The 20,743-nt window shown below is 31.8% G+C and overlaps 1 protein-coding gene across 1 annotated transcript in view; it reads right to left on the bottom strand.

The window, feature by feature from the left end:
- The window catches only part of LOC118193495 (uncharacterized), a 111,044-nt gene that overhangs the window by 53,938 nt on the left and 36,363 nt on the right, over positions 1-20,743 (bottom strand). Inside the window, exons 12-16 of the mRNA XM_085812433.1 lie at positions 19,514-19,645; positions 10,834-10,956; positions 10,309-10,389; positions 8,677-8,766; positions 6,182-6,226 (exon numbers count right to left, since the gene is read on the bottom strand). Coding sequence (XP_085668559.1) covers positions 6,182-6,226; positions 8,677-8,766; positions 10,309-10,389; positions 10,834-10,956; positions 19,514-19,645 — 471 coding nt within the window. The remainder of the gene's footprint in view (positions 1-6,181; positions 6,227-8,676; positions 8,767-10,308; positions 10,390-10,833; positions 10,957-19,513; positions 19,646-20,743) is intronic.

Raw genomic sequence — 20,743 nt, 5'->3', positions numbered from 1 at the left:
GATGAAGTAAAAATGGCTTTAGCACAGTCCCTGCAAAATTTTTCGACTATCACGTTATGATGTTTATCGGTTTCTGGCAGGCGCTGCCTTTGTGGAATATGTAACATCTTTAATTTACCTTTTACGCGGCTTATATTACCTTATTATTGTTTACGGAGACATATATTACCTTATTATTGTTTACGGAGACGTTTTACCCGTCATTGTCGAAATTCTTTTCATAAAATTCTCTATTTTTCCCCTAGATATGTGACTGGTTAATTCACTAAAGCAGATAAATAAAATAAGGCCCTAAAGCAGATAAATTGCAAACAAATTGTCCCTCTCTAAGCAGACAAATTGCTTTCTGTGGGAAACTTATCTATATTAATAATACTCATGGGTAGAACTACAAACCTCCCATGCACTGCCCCAAGAAGAAGATAAAAGTTATGAAGAAAGGGATGGAATTTTATACATAATTAATAACTACAGATTTTTGATAAATCTAAAAACGGAAATAAATGTTTTCATTTTTTTAATTCATAGACATGAAATAGTCCATCAAAAAGAAATTATTACAAAATTTATGGCGCAGCATTTCTTTTAATTATGACATCAAAACATATTAGGACTGACTATACACTGGAAGGCGATTGCAGTAATTCACTGGGGATTTGACTAGAATAAAATAATAACTAAATTAAACTCGGCGGCACAAACAGCCCTTAGAGAGCCATGGCAGGCAGTGGCCTGATATCTGCTCTCTAGACCGTGGGTTTCGGGTTTATTGTGCATCTTAAGCCTGGACAAGTGGTCAGCTTACCGTAGGACCCCTGGTGCTTAGTCCACAAGCGAACTTGGTACTCATTTTATCGACCCACTCCAGGGATGAAAGGCTGAGTCGACCTTGCCCAGCCCGGGATCGAGCCCCGGACCTGTGTTGCGACGCGCTAGCCACTGCGCCACCGGGCCTCACGATTTGACTAGACTACCCAAAAATAATACTACGAATGTCATTTCTTTTATAATTACAAAGCCATCATCTTGTAACTGCTTTCTTACGATCTTGGTAATCGATGATAATGACTCTGTAATTTCTTGATCGACAACTGCCCTTCCTAGAGACAGTGAAAATCATTGAAAATAAGATTCACAGATAAATTAAAAATTCACCGTGATTTCAGAGAAATTCTGAGATTCACTCATTTAAAAATGGTTTCAATAAATAATTGTATTCGAACAACATCGCATGATTTCGTTAAGAGAACAGATAATTTCCACCAATAAATTTTCATAGCAAACGGAATAACGAAAATAAGTAATTCTCAAACTATGATTCTGTTGTGGCCCAGGGATTCAGACCCCCTCACACTATTTCTTACAACTCAAATCTAGAATACAAATATTATTACAATCAATAATGTTTTAAAGAATATCAAATATGCATCATCTAATATAATGCACTTCGGGAATTTCACATAATCCAAACTCAACGGTATCAACACTTTGATTATTCTGCATAAAATCTTCGATATATGCACACAGTCAAAAACTCTATAATTTGATCAAAATATTTAGAATGCCCCCAGGCCTCACAGATACTATACATTTACAAACGTCCATGCTTTCTCCGAGATTCGAAACGGGCCTTTCTGTACGGCAGACAGGGTCGTTAACCACTATATCAATTGGGCGGCGTTCTCTGTCTTAGAAGGAATAACTTCGTAAAAGACGTTTAAAAAAATTAGCTCATAATTACGTTAAATCCAGGAAAACTACGAAAAAACTATTATTTAGCGGTCTTAACCACTGGTCATTGGTGTGCACTCGATATGCTGAACATATTTGTAGTAGCTTTAAGATTTGCATACCAGCACAAAATTTTGCCGATTGCTCTAAATAGTACTAAATACTTTTATTTAAATTTAACTCAACAGAATTCCAATTTCCGGACTAATTGCCTAAAATGAAAGGAAACTCCAACTATCTGAATCGCTTTTTTAACATTCTAGGCCAAGCAAACTTTTTGTTTCATTTTGTGCTCTTAATAATTTTATTAATTTTAACTATAAAAAATAAACTGCAAAATATACCATATATTTTCAAGCAGCTATTAAATTAATTTAAACATATAATATTAGCCTTCAAATATTTAATTCAAAGATCACAGAGCATAGAAAATTTTTCTAAGAACCTATTAAATTCGTTTCAAAGATAATACAATACAGCGAACGCTTTTAAGAGGCTTTTAAATCAATTACAGAATCACACGTAACAGCGTGTACTTTAAAAGTGTTATTAAATTAAATAATTAATTAAAATATTATACAATACAACATATACATGCTAATAACTTGTTAGATTAAATTCAAATCTAAACACGTGTTGCATATAGATAAGGCTACAGTGTTCAACAAATACGTAACCCACGAAAAGAAACAAATTTATGAGCTTCATATACACTTATTGATCATTATTTTTACAGTGAACTCTATCGTTAAAAACAAAATAGGTATTTAGTTTATGGCAGTATTTAAAATTAACTACCATTATTTTATTTTTGTTTAATTAAGAACCTTGTTTGTTTGAACAAATAAATAATTTCATTACAAAAACGTAAGCTTTTTATTTATTAATTTTTTTAGGATAAGAATACTGCAATTGCAATTCCAAGAAGGAAAGATCGTAGAAATTTCGAACTAACAGGATCTCTAAAAATGTTAATCACATATACATGACCAAAAATTGGGAAAAAATTATTAAAATGAAATAATAATAATAATGCACGATTATGCAAATTTTATCATTTTTTTCAGAACAAACCGCGACCGTCAAGCTTTGAAATTCACGCAATTACATGACTTGACTTACTATTAATGATATGATTAATTATTGTTTAAGGAATGCTTTGCTTGATTAGATATAAAGCACTAAGATTTGCAACTAGACCTTCTTTTCCGAATAGCAGATCAATGATGCTCCAGATACGAATCACTCGACGAGTCTGAAGATTGGAGCAACATGTCAAGTCCATGAAGGGTATTCATAATAGCACGAGCAACATGCGGCTTAGCGTTATTAGTCTTGAAAAAAAGTTTCCTGTATGAAACTTACCTACTCCTAACTCTATACCCAAACAACATAACGCTAAGCTGTGAGAATGCCAAGGAGAAAGATTAAGGGAAGACAGTCGCCTACCATTCATATGATACATCATTATTCCAGAAAGAGGGTCAGTGTGAGGTTCTCTGTGAGGACAAGGTGAAGATTTGTTGATAGCTTTGGTCAAGTAGTCTCCAGACCAGTCCCCAACTATTACTGCTTTCAGAGACAGAAGCAAAGACTAAACGCTGAAAATAACAGACCTCCATTCCATTTTTAGCATCCGTCGCGAAACTGATACCATAGTTCACCTGTAGCTTGGGGTTAATGGAATACCTGTTGCTGGTCGGTTGGCTCGGTGCGAGTGCTTTATGATATTTCTGTAGACTTCTGAGCTTAGTATATGATGTCCTAAATCTATTCACAATAGATTAAGAATTACTACGCGCCATTCCTATAATTCAATGACCCGCCTGAGCAGAAGTTTGCCTCACCCAACTGCCTTCTGTCATCAGAGTTCGTTATTCTTGCAGCCACTGAGAAACACAATGCTAAACCTTTTGCTTAAGCTCGTGGCCATCTGCTAGATTGGTAAACTACTTTATTAGAGTTCAATGTTTCTGTTTCACCCTGTTTCCGATTCAATGGAGCAATTCTTAAAAAGAACTGATGCGGCGGACACCACATGATTTCCTTGTACGGAATTTAAATTTTATGTATTTTTGCTGCATTTCACTTAAATTTATCTCCTCGAAATTAATTAGAGATATATTTCTCATTTAATTAATTCAGTTCTCACTACGCAGCAAGACAAAAATACATAAATTAAAACAATTAAAAAAACAATTTGTACAATTAAAATTAGAGTTTCTACGCAAAAGCAAGTAATTCGGTCAGTAGGCAAGAAGGCAGATTTTTCAGTGCACAAAGCTGAAAGTTTATGTTTGGTCCCACTCAGCAAAAATACACTGAAGGTTCAGAAACTGACTTAATTCACTAGTCTACTAAGTTTCAAATTAAACAAATATGGCCACTATGGTAAAAAAGGCTTAGCCGTTAAACAACTTTTAAATTGTTGATAATTCTACAATTATTGCATTCAAATTAACTAAAGGTATAAAGGCATAAAAACCTTAACCGGAAGATTATAACAACATAGTTCAATCATTTTGAAGCAGTTCCTGTTCATTATGGATCAATACTTCTACGCCATCAAAATTCTGCTCGTTACTATTTCTTACTTCTAAATTTGTTTTTATCACATATATCTATATATTGTTTTTATCACATATATTTATATACTTTTGGTTCGCCGATTGCAACCAAAATGCACAACTACATGTTACAGCAGTCCAATATACAACATTTCAATGTTCTGAGGCAATTCGTTTTTGGTTTATGCGAGATACATACATACATGCATACGTACGTACAAGATGTCATGAAAAAATCTCTGCTGAATCCCTTTTAAATCAATTTTATAATACGTTTTGGAAAAAAAGGAGTCCCTCATTCTGTCCTTACGTACAGATGTCAGGCAAAAACATCGTTAAATTACATTCGATAGCGGTCAAAATGGATATTTTCGTTGAAATACGATACCCGGAATTTTTCGTGATACAATACGTCCTTTACTTCGTACAAGGAAGTAAAAAGTTGAATCTGTTTATTTTAGAATGATGGGGAAATTAGTATCCCAAAACATCAAAGAAAACTGTGAACGAATAATTATCCGTTCACAGTTTACGGTTACAGTCACAGAACGGATAATTATACGTTCACAGGAAAGAAAAAACGTTTCGGAGGTCAAGAGCAATAATGCCTTGTCGAAACTTCGCCAGGAAAAAAAGTTCTGATCGATGTTTTTAATCATTTTGAACTACATGAAATCGTTCAAGTTTTGTCGCAAGTACTGGTATTTAATACCATTTATAACTTAATTTCTTCATTTACAGAGGATTTTATTTTTTGTCAATCACACTGTGTTCTTTATGTATTCAAAACTGATACTTTAATATTAATTCCCGTCGTAAAGTGAATTTATTCTGCGTCTTCAACTGCTTAAAAATAAAATAGTTAATTTCTGTGTTAATAGTTAATTTCTAAATTAAACGTGAGCTTAACTTAGAAATTAACTATTAACACAGAAATTAACTATTTATTTTTAAGCAGTTGCCCCCAGTACCAGTACCAGCCCGCTTGATCGAAGTTGACTGTACGTTATAATAAGCTGCACACCAACGAGCTCAAGACAACGAGTGGTCAACTAAAAAATTTAGTCCGTTTTCTGAAATTTTTTATGACAGGGGAAAAATTACATTCAATTAGGCTTTTATGCCACATGTCGCCGATCGGATTAGGTGCTTAAAATTTTGATCGTTTGCTGTCTTACTACTACCACAGTGACCCTCGTCCAAAATCTTCCGTTTTCTTTTCTTCTTCTTCTTCTTCTTCTTTTTTTTTTTTTTTTTTTTTTTTTTGTCTTGAGCAATTTAAATTAAATGTATTTATACCAGTTAGATATATCATTAAAAAATATAAATCAGGAATTAAGAAATGCGTTCATTTCTCTTTTAGAAATTTCAGTTAGTTAATACGAATTGGTTTAATTTAAAAGAAATTAAGGATCATATGCTTTACCGAATAACAACACCCTGAATCGGGCAATGCGTGAAAGTAAACCTCGAAGTTCCATACAGTAAAAATACTATAAAGAATTGTTTCTAACTTTTTTTTACATTCTTCTCACCTGTCACTTCTGAGGCACGATCCTATCGATACGAAATCTTCCCTACTCCAGAATAAGATTTTAAGTATTACATGAAAGCAAAGTGCCAAATAAAATTTCTTTAAAAGTTGCTTTATGATAAATGTCTACAACGACAGGTTATGAAAGATAATCAACCTTATCTTTTTCGATTATCTGAATGAGTTGTATATCCTAATCAATCTGGATATGCGAGATTCTATTGCAAATCTATTTTAATTAAAAAAAAATTAAATTCAAAGATTTATAACACAATACTCTAATGCAACACAAATTAGAAATGCATCTGGTAACATACAATTTTTAAACGTATTATTAATAACTACTTACCAGATCCCCTTTACTGCCTTTATCTCCTTTCAGGCCAAGCCTACCCTAAAGATATAAGAGCAAAAATCACGAAATTAGCAACAAATTTATACAAAATTCTGAAATTTTCTTATTCTTTTATTTCGTAAATATATAAAACTTATTTATTACGGCTAAATATGCTGCTGACCAGTAAAACTGGAGCACGTCAATCGAAGTGGATTCGCATAATAGATGAAGCATGGTAGAACATGAAAATCATTAGCAGTGCAGCATGTATAAAAATAATGAGTGCCCGTAATGTTAACTAAAATCAGTTTAAAAGAGAATGTGATATTTATATTTAGGGTTTACTAAAGAAATGTTATTTTAACTTACTTCTTTTCTTTCTTCCTCTTTTCGCAACGAGATTCGCTCATTCTGGAATTTATGTAGATATCAGTGGCAAGCAGTTTTACTACTAAAATTTTAGGAGTATAGGTATTTGGCTTGTTCCTCTTCCCTCCCGACTGAAGAAGACAGACAGCTGGGCGGCGGTAAAGTTTGGTCTTGCTCGGAATACTTCAGAATGCGGTTAGGTCCTGTTTTCGTAAGTGTGTGTTTGAAATTCTGTCGCGGTCTAGGTAAGCTAGTAGTTTTTGCCTAGGTAAGATTAAACTGTTGAACCAATATCTATCTTTTGAAAAAGAAACTTTGTGTTGAAGCCAAGTACAGGTTGGATGGTAATTCCTGTTTGTAAATTCTAATTCATATACTCAGAAGCGGTGGGGTAGAATAAATTTGAAGTGTTTTAATTTTGCAGCTGTTTGATGGATAGATATTGTGGTGGTGATTTCACTGTCCAGATCAGATGTAACATCTTATTTATAAGGTAAACAACAAAGTTAAGTTATTTGGAACCCAAAGCTGGTGCTACAAGAAAAGAAGAGATTGGGTTTTCCATCTGGGCATTCGGTTTTCTGATTATTTGTTCGACTAGAAATGTATAGTATGCTTCAAATAAGAATACAAAACGCACGCTTATGTTCGAATTTGATCATAGGGAGTAAAAAACATACAGAAACTGCGGACTATATTACCATCAAATTGTTGCCTGAAATCCGGCGAATATGGAACCAACGGGTTCAAGAGGAACAGACGGAATGGCATATAAATGACATATGTAGCACAATTACCCGAGAGGACAGATATCTTGTGACATTCACAACATGCAACTTAGCGCATAAAATGTGGTGTGAAGTATGACAACAAAAAACTTCACGTACACAAATGTATCTACCTATATTTTGAACTCACATCCCGTTCAACGAAGAACACTGCGGGGAGGTAATTTTAAATCCTGTGCTGAAATTGCCGAGATAACTGATCAGACATCCGCTCAGCATATGCAGCTATAAAGCAGAGAGCATAAACATTGGTTAACAGCGCTCGACTGGAAATCTAATAACCCTTGTCAACGGGACTAACCGGTCCTTTGTTAAATATATGAAGCAATAAACTAATAGAGTAAGGAAGGAAAACATATACAAATATATAGATGAAACAAAGACTTGAAGATCATCAACGTACAGTAACAGACTTTGTTTAGTGTCATGGATTGTTTGTGATGTAACCATTGCTTCATATATCTTTAATGGTACAGTACAGGCGTCTGCATTTACAAAAGTGCGCTGAAAAATGCATATGGACAAATGAATGGCGTAACATCGTCTTCCAAACGACCCCTTATTCTGCATATTAACATCATGATGGTCGTGCGCACGTATGTCACTGTGGAGAAACTTGTTGAAAACTTTTCTGTATCATCGTTATAACGACCCATCCATGGAGGTTACGATATGAGATGCGATTGCACACTAGTTTCGTTTTCGTTTGGTACGCATATTTAACATTCTGACCAATCATCTTAGCATTACACACGTATTAAGACCTAACGTAGCTCCGTAACTTAAGTAGCATCCTAGTAACAATTTATCAACACAACAATGCACGATGAAACGTCGCGTTTAGCATTCGATACATCCTGGACATACAGCAAATTATGCTTTTGCCTTCCCCACTGCGTTCACTGGATCTTTTTGTAACCAAACACGTCTGTTCCGTGGTATGAAACACACTAGAACTATAAAGATTACCAAAAGGTTTTACAGATGAATATTGGTGACAAATGACTACTGCCTAGGTTGCAGTATCCCAAAATTTCTAAGTTTTACCGCGTAGCAGCAGTAGTATGAGTTATGGTGATCACATTTGTTATTAATTACACAGTTATATTGATGATCCAACGTACATTGAATTCAAATGATTTTGAATTATAACAAATCTCTGAAATAAATTTGTGTAACCTTTTCGTTTCTTTTAGCTACGCAATTTTAATGACCAGTACATCAAACATATTTTTTCATTTTCAGTACAAAAATTCATTATTCTATAAGAAATAAAATTTCATAAATGATAAATAAAATATAAAATAAAAGCGCACAAGAATCGTTGTCCTCAAAATAAACGTCACCTACAGGAGGTCCTGGTAATCCGGGTGGTCCCATCAGTCCAGGAGCTCCCAAATCCCCCCTTTCTCCTTTGTCACCTTTAGCTCCGTGTGTTCCCTGTAAGAATGAAAAAATAAATAAAACAGGGAATGATTCAACGCCAAAGCATGAAATATGTAGCGTTAATAATATCATTACTTATTTGCAATAACTGTACATATATTCCTAAAAATTATCAATTAAATATGATTAATATTTTTTTAAATATAGCAACTGACTGCATCTTTAGTAAATGAAATAGAGGTTTATAAAATTAAGTTTATTGTTTTAAATTGTAAGTTAATAAGCAATTATAAGCTTATTAAGCGCATAAGGTTTATTTAATTTACATAACAGATATATTAAGCTTTGAGACTTTACTCTCACTTCTCTCTTTCCGTTTTCCTGCCAGAAAGCAAATTAGCTGCTGTGTGTTTAAGTGAGTACTTAAAGGTTTGAGATTGTGACGTCAGAGTGTATTCTGCCATTTGAAGGCCATGGTACTAGCTTGCTATTCTAGATAAGAGTTCCTCTCTTCGTTGCTTCTAGCCGATAGTCTAAAGTCTCGTTGGTGAATTAAGAGCCAACTTCACGATTAAATTACTCTGTTTAGCCTTTGGCTATTAGCTACTTAAATTTAATTTTACATTTGAATTTGTAATTTGAAGGGTCACCATAAATGCTGGAAGATTTGTAAGGACCAAGAGTGCAATTTCATCTATTTTACTTTAAACTAAAAGGGACTTTCACACCCTTCGAAAGTTTCTGTACATATACTTTCTCAGATTAAGCGATAAATCGCTTAGAGTCTTTTAAAGAGGCTAAATCATATTTACAATAATAAAAGAAGTTAAACCTGATAAGTTTTAAAAGTAAATTAAAGTCTTGTCGAATAGTAACACTCTGAAAACTAACTACAATCTGCGAGACTACACGGAAAATAAATTAAAAAGCGTTTATTTCGTTCAGGAGCAAATTTTACATGAAGACCACTTCTTCAAAAAAAAAAAAGTTAAATTCAATATAAATTACAAATCATACTATAAATATTCAATATAAATGGGTCTTTTCTGTAAAATACAATATATTTGGGTCTTCGTGTAAAGTAGGCTCTCAATTTCTTACTTTTTGTCTATACCGATCAATTTTCAGCAGCATAATGCGCGAAAATACTTTATGTTTTTAAGTAAAAATGTTTCAGTAATGCACGGAATAATGAGTCCACAGTAGTGCAAAGTAGCGTAAGATTCAAAACATTTTTGAAAATCCCTTCTAATGACGTTTCTAAGTCAGAATGGAAATTTTATTCTGGATGTATTAAAAAAAAATATCGTAGAAAATGTTGAGAGCAAAAATGAGTCATTTCTACTTTTGAAGAGAGTTAACAGTATGACAATTTATGTCCGAGAAGATATTTTATTCCATATTGCTCTATCCCTTTTAATACAGGTAAACCTCTTCGGACAATCTTTATCTACTGATTAATATCTATTATACACTGAGCACATTGCATTAGCATTAGATATCTTGCAAGGAAAACATTAACGCTTGGTTTAACTCTGCATTATATTTTATTCGAACTCTTTATATTTAAGTGTAATAACGATTATAAGCACTTACTGGTAATCCTGGAGGACCTTGAATTCCATTTTCTCCTTTCGAACCATTGAATCCTGGTAATCCTGGAAAACCTCTGTCACCCTAGTCAAATAAACATACGTTTACTCCAAATATTTTCCAATTTTATCAATTTGAGATGAGAAAAAACAATTACAACTGATTTAATAGATAGAAAGAGAATTTAGGCATATTACGGCATATATTGTTTCGGCTAGGAATTCTCCTATTGGAGGAGGAAGATAAGTTCGTTTCTCAGGGAAGTTTTTCCTAGTCCGCGTCGTTAAATGAGATAACTCTATTACAGAAGTTGGAGAAATGGAACACAGTTTTGCGCTGACTTGAGCAAGAGACGTCACGCAAAGCGATTGACGTCAAAGATTTTTAATACAGAAGAGCAAACTTGGCAAACTCTTGTTCTCATCCGTATCAAATTACTACTTAAGCAGTCTTGGACATTAGTGAACATAACTCACGAATGTCGGATAATCTAACTTTAATGTACAGGTTAGAAAATGCATTTCATACCTGAAAACCAGGCGAGCCTAAATCTCCCTTTTCTCCTTTCTCCCCTTTCACTCCTTTTCCAGGCTCTCCTTTAAGTCCAGTAAGTCCGGGTGTGCCATCTTTTCCTGGAAGACCTCGTTTTCCCTGAAATAACCAATAAAAATCTGAAGCAGAATTTCAAAACTTATTTAAGTAATTAAATGTTACAAAAATTATGCAATTTGCGAATGCTGATGAACCAGTAAAGATACCTTCTTACTTTTCTTTTCATTGTAATTTGTATAAATAAATTTTATTTTAGCAATTACGTGATTAGTTATAATGGTGATTATAGTGCTGCTTATTCATGATGTCTTCCTTACATATATCATATAACGTATATTCAAAGGAAAAACTAAGTTTAACAAGAGATCTGATAATAATATTCTTTAAGTCCTGACAAATGTGTTTTTTCTCAAAGAACTCTAATATAATTTTTACAAAGTTTTATTCTGTTTAATGTTTATTAAACTGACTTATCTAATTCAATTTTTTAAAGTTTTATCCAAATCTGAGTCACGAAAATGTAAAGCTTAAACCTACAGTATCTTAACTACAACTTCTATCCAATGAGATTAATTTCAATTTAAGGAAGTGTTCATTCATTTGAAAGTTGCTTCTGAGCTGCTCGTTGCTGACTGTAAAATAAGAACCTTTAAGTAAATTAGAATTAAATGAAATTAGAATTTTTATAACAACAATTAGAATACTCTCAGATGCTTAACTGATTTAGGCAGAAAGAATTGTCAGCTGTAGCGGATTAGAACAGTAAGTCGTTGAAATCCGTTTGCAACCTTTCAGGTTTTTCTGTTGAATATTAAGTTGCCTTGCCTCTTTTTCTAAGTTAGTTGTTCAAGCAAACTATAAATTATTTTTTTATTTAGATTTTATGTACCTTTTTCGTATGCTTTCGACCCTTCTATGGCTTAAGCTCGGTCATTAAAGTAAAAACACATTCACAACAAAAAGATAATTTAAAATTACAAAACATTAATTTGTTTTCAGCTGCTAAAAATACAACTAATTAAAAATGAAGACATTCAAAGTAAAGATGTTATGAAAAAAAACCGTAACACTTAGAAGTAAGATGTCATTTTGTCGCAAGGAGGCAGATTCCATTTAGATCGCCATTTTACGTATAAATATCGGACTCTTTCATTCTACGAAGTTTGTGATTCTTCATTTCAATCTTTTTTTCTCTTTCGGCATTCTTGATTTAATCCCTGTTTGATAGTTTCATAATTTGAAATTCTTGTTTAATATTCTACAGCTTTATTGCATTTAAATGTTGCTTTGTGTTTACTGCATTTTCTAAGTTATCATTTTGTTAAATAATATGGCGTCAAGAAAGCAAGCAAGAGAACTTTTCTGTACACCAGAAATTCTCAAATGAGCGTTCCCATATCCTTAGATTTCCGCAAGAACTTTCTAGAGGTTTCGTGAGAAATACTAGTCAGTAGGCTAATCACACGTAAATATACAATTTTATTTAATTTTATTTTCTCAGTTTCACTGCGGCATTTTAATTTTATTATCGGATACTTATTTTTTTCATTAATTTATTTTTATTAATTTTCATTAACACTACACTTCTGAGTCAGACGCGAAGAGAACACTTTTCCCACTCCAAACTAGAAAGAACGTAAGTTAATTAATACTTTTTCTGGCCTTTATATCTTCATATACATTCACTTTTCTTATTATATTTTTTATTTTTATTTTATTTTTGATTTGTTTTCACAAAGTTTGCATTATTTATCTTATAATTTGTAATTTTCTAATGTTTATTTCAACTACTTTGAATTCTATTTCATAATGACAATTTCCAATGTTTAATTTTTACAAATAATATTGAACTCAAGTGCATAAACACGAGGGTGTCGGGGGACGGTTACTCGAGCATTATCGAAATTTTACTGCAGAAATTGCTTTTCACTCAAAATTGAATTGGCTAAAATGCTTAATAGGAATAAGTTCTTTGAACATCAGCATTCGTTCATAATCCCTTCTATTCACGGAAATATTTGGCCTGACTTGAATTGCTGGTTTGGCTTCGCCTATTGCTCGAGTAAAGACGAAACACCTTCGTATTTATTTATTAATTATTGTTCATTGAACGGGAGTTGGTTTGTTCCCCTTGAAAAGTCAACTAATTTCCGATCAATGACAATGGTTACACGCATTTAATTTAATTCTTGCCTTTAATTTATTCCTTTTACAATTGAAATTCTGTTATTCATGATTTAATTTCAGTCCCCGTTAAAACATTTTTAACAATTAACTTTCAAGTTACTTCAAAACATCTTTCAAAATATAACTTACTAGTATGGATTCACTCTTTTAAGATAATCCTACTATAATTAAACTTAGGAGATAAAATAATCAATTAATCAATATTTTTTAGTAAATAAATTATTATTAACTTACTTTGCAGCAATTGCGCAAGTAGTAGTAACATGTTTTCGCACTAAATGAATTTAAGATCATACAATATTTTTTTCATTATGTGTATATATCAAGAAGTATGGGGTTAATTAACCTTTTTAGAGTAGAGCTGGCGAACTCTTGAATCGCGCCGTATTTGAACTTTAAACGAAACGGTTCAGTCTGCAATTTGCTTAATACATTTTAGCAGAATATTGAACTGAAATATGTAAATAGATTATAAATCAGTAAAGAATCTTTGAAGCAAGTCTAATCGCATAATTTTTGTATGACCCAGTTATTCAGAAAACAAGAGAAAATCATACATTAAAATGTAAATATGTATATATAAAATGTAAATATGTATAAAATATAAGTATATATAAAATGTAAATACGCGAGGATTTATGAAATGCATTAAATGTACCATTTAAGGAATAAATTCAGACTGATGTATTTTTTCGTGTCATTTAGTGTTCTTAAAAATATTATAAATGAACAGTACTAAATTTTAAATAATGCAATATCACAAATATCCTGAGAAACTGGGATCATAATGAGATATTCGAAAAATCTAGACATTTTTGGGGGGAAGGGGCGACATACTTGGTTACTGAAATGCAAGTGAATGATTTTTGTTTCAAAAGATTAAAAAACAATTTTTTTTTTTTGCATCCCTAATTACACAATTCATTTCCATTTTACTTAAAGCAACCAAATTAAGCTTTGATTCCACACATCTTATTACATCTCAGAAATATGCTATCATTTTCACTTCACACATTTCTTACCATATCCTTGCTACTTATGGGACATATTTGTTGGAGCGTCATGCACAAGTGATCCTGTGAATGAAATGCAATGCTACACTCTGACTAATTAATTCTTTGTTTATGAATTAAATATAAAAGCATCCCATCGTAAATCTCATTTAATTGTAATAGTAGGACAACTGCATCTTCGAGAAGTTAGATTTAAGCATACTAGTTTGTGCTCTGTTTCTGTGAATATCTGAGAATTAATTTCAAAACTAGTAACCGATCGTGACTGTTTAGCTCAAACTAAATCTCAAATTTTAAACTATGATTTGAATATGGACATCAGACCGCATGTTTTTCAACGAATTAAAAAATTTTAGAAAGCACTAAATTTTTATTCCTGTAAAATAAAACGTATAAACTCTATTAAACTAAGATATTACGAACTGAAAAAGGTAAAAAAAGTAAATACAGAATCCACTTGCATTTGTTAATATACATATGATTTTGCTTACTTCTATATTTTTATTATTTAGAAACATATTTTTAATATAATTTTGACGAGAATCGTCATTTTAACTGATGAAAAAAAGTTAAAATACAAGAATGAATTTACAAATTCAAGACATATCTGTGGATTTTCCTGCCAAATCTTTTATGCACATTACTTCCAAAAAAATATTTCATGTAACTGAAGAGGCAAAAATTTAGGTGGCGAATAAATAGCGTCTTCGAAGCATTAACTTGATAGTTCTTGGTCTAGGAAAACAGGCCATGCACATAAATGAAACTCCAGTTATAGTTCGACCGCCTCATCCGCGAACATGAGCGCCAATATATTTCATACACGCATGCGTCATTCGGACCAAATTGTTCTCAAAATAGGGTGCAAGGATGGGGACTTTCTTTCCCTCCAGCATCGCTCTTTCCGAAGAAGAGACCTTTCACGTCTCAGCAAGTAATACCACCCCTTTTGGACGAGTCTATGTATTTTGGCAGAATGCCAAACAGGGTTGCGCTTCAGACGGTCGAACTATACCTGGATTGTTATTGATAACCGGATTAGATCCAACTTGTTGAAAATAATATATTCAAAAAATACATTATAAAAAACTGTTACTTACGCAAGCTTTGGGTAGAGGATTAGTCAGTTAATTGCCTTGTTAGAGGAGTTCAAAAATCTTTCTCTTTCTTTAGTGATCTTGAACACACACTCGGATAAATGTTTGTTACTTACGAGATAGGAAGTAAAATGATATTAGTAATACAAAGTTTAATTAGTAATGTAAACTTTGGTGGTGGGAGCTGATCAGATATATTAACTATAAGTATTAATTTGATAATATAATACAGAAACAAAAAAGCAATGCAAATAAAAAATTTGCACATCATGCACATGCTGAATGACATGCTTTTCTTCCCTTAAACTGTGAAAAATATGCTCCTAAAATGACTAATTTAAAATAATCGTGCTAATTTAACTGATAATGGTCACTTACATATAAATTTCTAGAAGTGAAATGCCTGAAATAATATATAAGATTATTAGAGTAACCTAATTATCAGAGTAACTAATATTTACTATTTTCTATTTCTCTTCGAAGAATTCAAATAAAAATGTTTACTCAGTTATATTATATTTGAAGTCATGTTAAATATAATATTTTGTATAGTCCTTTTTTATGGTTGAAATAACATAATTAGTGTAGTTAAGTGTTGTATATCCAAATAGTAGACATAAATCATAGTTCAAACAATACCCAAACTAAAATTATTCCCAATATGGCTTACAAAATGATTACGTACACACTCACCCATATATACATACTTAGATAAATGAAAGATTAAGATAACATTGACTTTGCTATCAGCTGACTAACTCAGAAACGGATTAAATATAACATAAATGTAACATTCTTTAACAAGGGATTTGCTTGCTTTCTTCTTCCAATTTGATTTTGCTTGTACTAATTTACTGTGCTACTTAGCAGCAAAACAGTTCAGGTAATATCCAAGACATATTCAAAAATAATCTCCTGGAAGTGCTCACTGACAAAAAGCACAAACAATCATAATTTACGTTATATCTCTCCAGTTTAAATATTATTTTGTGTTAATTAGCAGATTATGGCAAATTAGACAAGGTCTGTTTTGACAAATTAGGCAATGTCTACCTTAGGCGAGAGTCTTCATCAAGAACTTAAAGAAACTTGCAAAGAAAAATTCACATTGTTCATACTTTCTGTTTATATACTTCGCTTAGAAAAATTCTTCATACTTTTCCACTGGACAAATAGCGTGCACGATCACATCTGTGGCCATTTTTAGATTTATAGAAAGACAGGCTATGAACTTGTATTTTGTATGATACTTTGGAATTAAAAAATAAATATATAAAGTAGTATATATACTAACCTAGACCTACATGTATGAACAGTTGATTGATTAAACATGATTCTTATAAAGAGTTTTGATTACAATCCTTGTGTATTCAAGTTGGTATGACAATCAAATTCTTCAAAAATGTTATTATAGCCTACTTTCTCTTCCAAAATTTCTCTTTGTTTATACGCTTAATTTAATACCACAAAGCACGTATGGATATATTTCAAGCAGGGATGCTTTCGTGGAGAATTTTATATGAAAACCTGAATTCAACACACATTTAGATTTTCTTAGATCCTACTTTGAAAAGCTGGTCCTAACCAAAAGATTCATATCAAATATTGCTAATTTCTAAAATTATTATTCTAATTTACTTCGAGCAAATTTTTATAAATAATTTACTAAAGCGCAAAACATAATGCCAAGAATTTTGTTAAATTTCTAGATACAGAAAGAAATTCAATTAGTAGAAATCTGACAAAGATTATTATATGTACATTATATTATTTATATGCATGCCAGATTTGATTTCTTAAATAAAGTAATTTTTAAACTGAATTTAAAAATTAAATTTTAAAGACTATTTTAGGTAGTTTAACAATTTAAAATATTGTTGGGTCGCTAAATTATGTGTTCTTAGATTGCTAAAACTACGATTTTGAGGTTAACTAAATGAATCTAAAAGCAAAGTTAATTAGCTTTAAAGACAGTTTTCATATCAAGTGATTAAATCTAACGCGTATTGTATATCATTTAAACTAAATTTAAAGATCACATTCAAATAAATTAAATTAAATGTAAAAGCAACATTCCAACCCTTTTAACCCGAAGACCATTATCAGATAAATTAACTAAATCTAGCATCAAATTTGAAATCATTTTAATTCCATTAACATCTTTCAAATTGCTTCTTCGAGGAAGAATCATAGCTAAAATATTTGGACACACATCTAAGAAGCTTATCCACTGCCATATATAAACAAATACATAACAGCATATTACATACGAAATATACTAGATAACTAAGCCGCAAAAGTCTAGCAAGGAAGTGCAAGATGCAAGCTTACAGCTAGCCACAACGAGAAAAAAAAAAAAAAAAAAAAGGCAAACGGCTGGAGGATAAAATTTCGAAAAGAGCGTACCCTTTTTCCTCTGCGACCCCTTTCTCCTTTGTCTCCTTTGTCACCATGTTCTCCAGGGGGTCCTGGAATGCCTACATCACCCTGAAGGTTGCCATCGAAGGATTAGTTGTATTAGTTCATGTTAATGGTTAGTAAATGCACAAGTAAAATTATTAGGCATAAAATAAGCAAACGGTTAATCAAGGCAAATTTAGCTGTTACAAGGAACCATGAAATAACTGAAGACACAGATGGAAAAATTATTAATTTCAATAATATAAAATAATTTAGATAATTTAAAACATGCAATAATTCGAACTGTATAGATATGGGGCAGCTGTATAAGATAGTGCCTCATTATAACGGTACCTGTACCTTTGTGCTGGGGAATCCCTGTAGAGGTCAGTTTAAAACATAAAAAAAATAAACCTTTATAACGATATGGGCATAAGAGGCTTTCCTTTCAGGCACGTAGAATTTTCGTTACCTTATCTAAAACCCTACTCGCAGCAGCTTTATGAACTTAATTTGAAAGTAAAATACTCATTTTCTTAAAAAAATTGTCGACTGCCTTGCGGAAATCCTTGTGAAAATTTCAGAGATAGCGAATATTGGCCAATCCAAATAAAGGAGCCACCAGGCTTTTGACGGGCACCTTAATGGAGTTAAAATTTAGTTTGCTGATTTTGATATACAAGTAAGATTTTCATCCAACTTTTAATAAAAGTTAAGGGTGTGGGCGCAATCATGAAGGTTTCTTTTTTCAAGTTAAAAATTGATCTGCATAACGGTGGCTGGCACTTTTATTTTGAGGCACTTGTTGTAAAGGTGTTTCTAGAATACTTTCTTCAAATACAGCGCATTACAAAACTCACGTAACTTTTCTCGGTAGGAAGAATTCTTAAACCCGAAAATTCAATAATACATAATAGTAGAATACTTTTCGAATGATGCTAAAATTATTTTCTGTTTTTCTTTCGATAAACCTAAAGCAGACAATATCTTTAAATTCTGACATGTTCCAAGTCGTTTTCGTAAAATCTTGCACGTTTTGCACTATAATGAATGATTTTATGGTTATTTTCAATGGAACACACAAGTAAAACTAATTTTTTACCTTGTTGTACATTTCAAATTATACTCTATATTTGTAAAACAAAAAATAAATTCTATAATCTGCACTTCTGAAACTGAACTGGTGTTTTGCAGCAATTTTATTGGAAGCTTTAAAACATTTAATGTATTTTAAAAAATAGCAATTAATCTGTTATTCCTTATAGTATTTACAATTCATCTACAAATAAAATTTCTATAACTGAAAGAAAAAAATAAATGTTTCATAAAAAAAAGAAAATGCGGGTATAAGACGTTTCATTAAATATAAAAATCATACGAGTTTCCGACATTATGTAGAGAAAATTAGGACTGTTTTCGTCATTTTTATTTGCGTAACGTCATTTCTAGAATTTGTGTTGATGATTGCTGTCTTAATTTATTAAGTTGCGAAGAAACTTTGCTTGCTTTGGAAAAACATTTTCAGAAAATTTCGATAAAACAATTTTTTGATTACTTGATAGTTTTTATATTAAAAGATATAATATATATACAAACACATGAAAAACCTTGAAAACTAGTATATATAGTTGTGAGCTCTAAATGTGTAGCTTTCCCATGCTAAAATTGTCTGATGTCTGTAAAAATTAATTGTTTCCAGTCATAATTTTAATTTCAAAAAAAAAAAAAAAAATTAATTGAATTTACTTATCCAAACCTTACATAAAATTATTACCATTTAAAAAAAGAAACTTACATAAACTAGAACGAAATATGCAATATGCATACGCTGAATCGTAGAAAACTTAATATCTTTCAAATAGATGTGCAATAATAAAGCTGTGAAACAAATTATATATATCCCCTTAAATGTGCAACCTTTAAGACGTAAAAATTTTATGTTATCTCTAAATCTCTAACCTTTCTTCCAGGAGGTCCAGCCGGTCCTGGTGGACCTGGTGGTCCAGGAGGACCTTCGATGAAACCCGTCGGAAAAGCATTGCCGTCTAACGTTGTCGTGAGACCACGGTCGCCTTTGTCTCCTTTCTCGCCCTAAGAAAGTAAAACACATAGCATATATTTCGTAGTTCAATAAGAGAAATACAACGACCTGTGCACCAATATTTACTGAACATGCTGAAGAGATTTTAAAACTCATAATACAAGTGAAAGCAAATTCTCCACTTCCTGTAGTTTCGTTCTTTGGTCTCAAACTTATGCTATAAATTAAGAAATTTTCTCTGCATCTGAAATTTTCACATCTAGAAATGCCTTTCAAAAAGTTCGGCTAAAATGTTTGTATAAAGATTTGTACACTGTATTTCACTGCGTTCAGTTTTTCTATTTTCCCATGTCTCTTAAATTTTCCTAATCAAAAATTCAAGAACTCGGAAATAATTCGCGATTCTTTGCGAAGATACTAGATTGGTAATGATTTTTCTAGTGTACCTTTTTCTAGTGTTATAAATCCAATCTGATATTTTAAAATAAACATAAATTCACATATAAAGACTGCTTACATTAAGAAGTTAAAGCAAGGAATCAGTATTTAATGTTAAATCATTTATGTTATGTTTAATCATTTATGTTAAATCTCTGAGAAATCATTATTTTCAAAACGGCATCAAAGATTAAAAATTCTATTTAAACTGCCTCCTCAAAAATTTATTGTCGTCTGCGTTCTATCATCTGTCGTTTGTGCTGTCGCGTTATGTTTTTAAATAACTAAACTATTCTAGTCAGAAAATAACCACATAACACTTCTTGATTATGAAGACATTCTTTTATTCAAATTGTGTAAATTAACATATAATATTATAATGCATCATATCACGTGCATACTTTATTGAAAACAAATTTTACAAAATTTATCAAATATAAACAAATCCAAGTATAATTATAAATGAAGAAGTTTTACGTAATAATTAAAACAAATAAGGAAATATTTATGGCTGACTGGCAGCTTCAGTGGCGTTCAACTTGTTTCGGAAGCCTTCATTCAAGGGGCATTTATCAAATTCTTGGCGAATGTTGTTTTACATATATATAACGAATCTGCATATCTTTATAATAGTGGGGGAACTTGCAGCGATTCAATTTCTCGACGCTGACTCGTGATTGAAGAAAGCAACTGCACGGTGAGAGCGTAAC

Source organism: Stegodyphus dumicola, chromosome 3 (genome assembly GCF_044657685.1).
Source record: "Stegodyphus dumicola isolate Sdum_Otavi_A_Nest chromosome 3, ASM4465768v1".
In the NCBI taxonomy this organism is placed as follows: domain Eukaryota; kingdom Metazoa; phylum Arthropoda; class Arachnida; order Araneae; family Eresidae; genus Stegodyphus; species Stegodyphus dumicola.
This window is presented reverse-complemented; position numbering and strand designations above follow the sequence as displayed.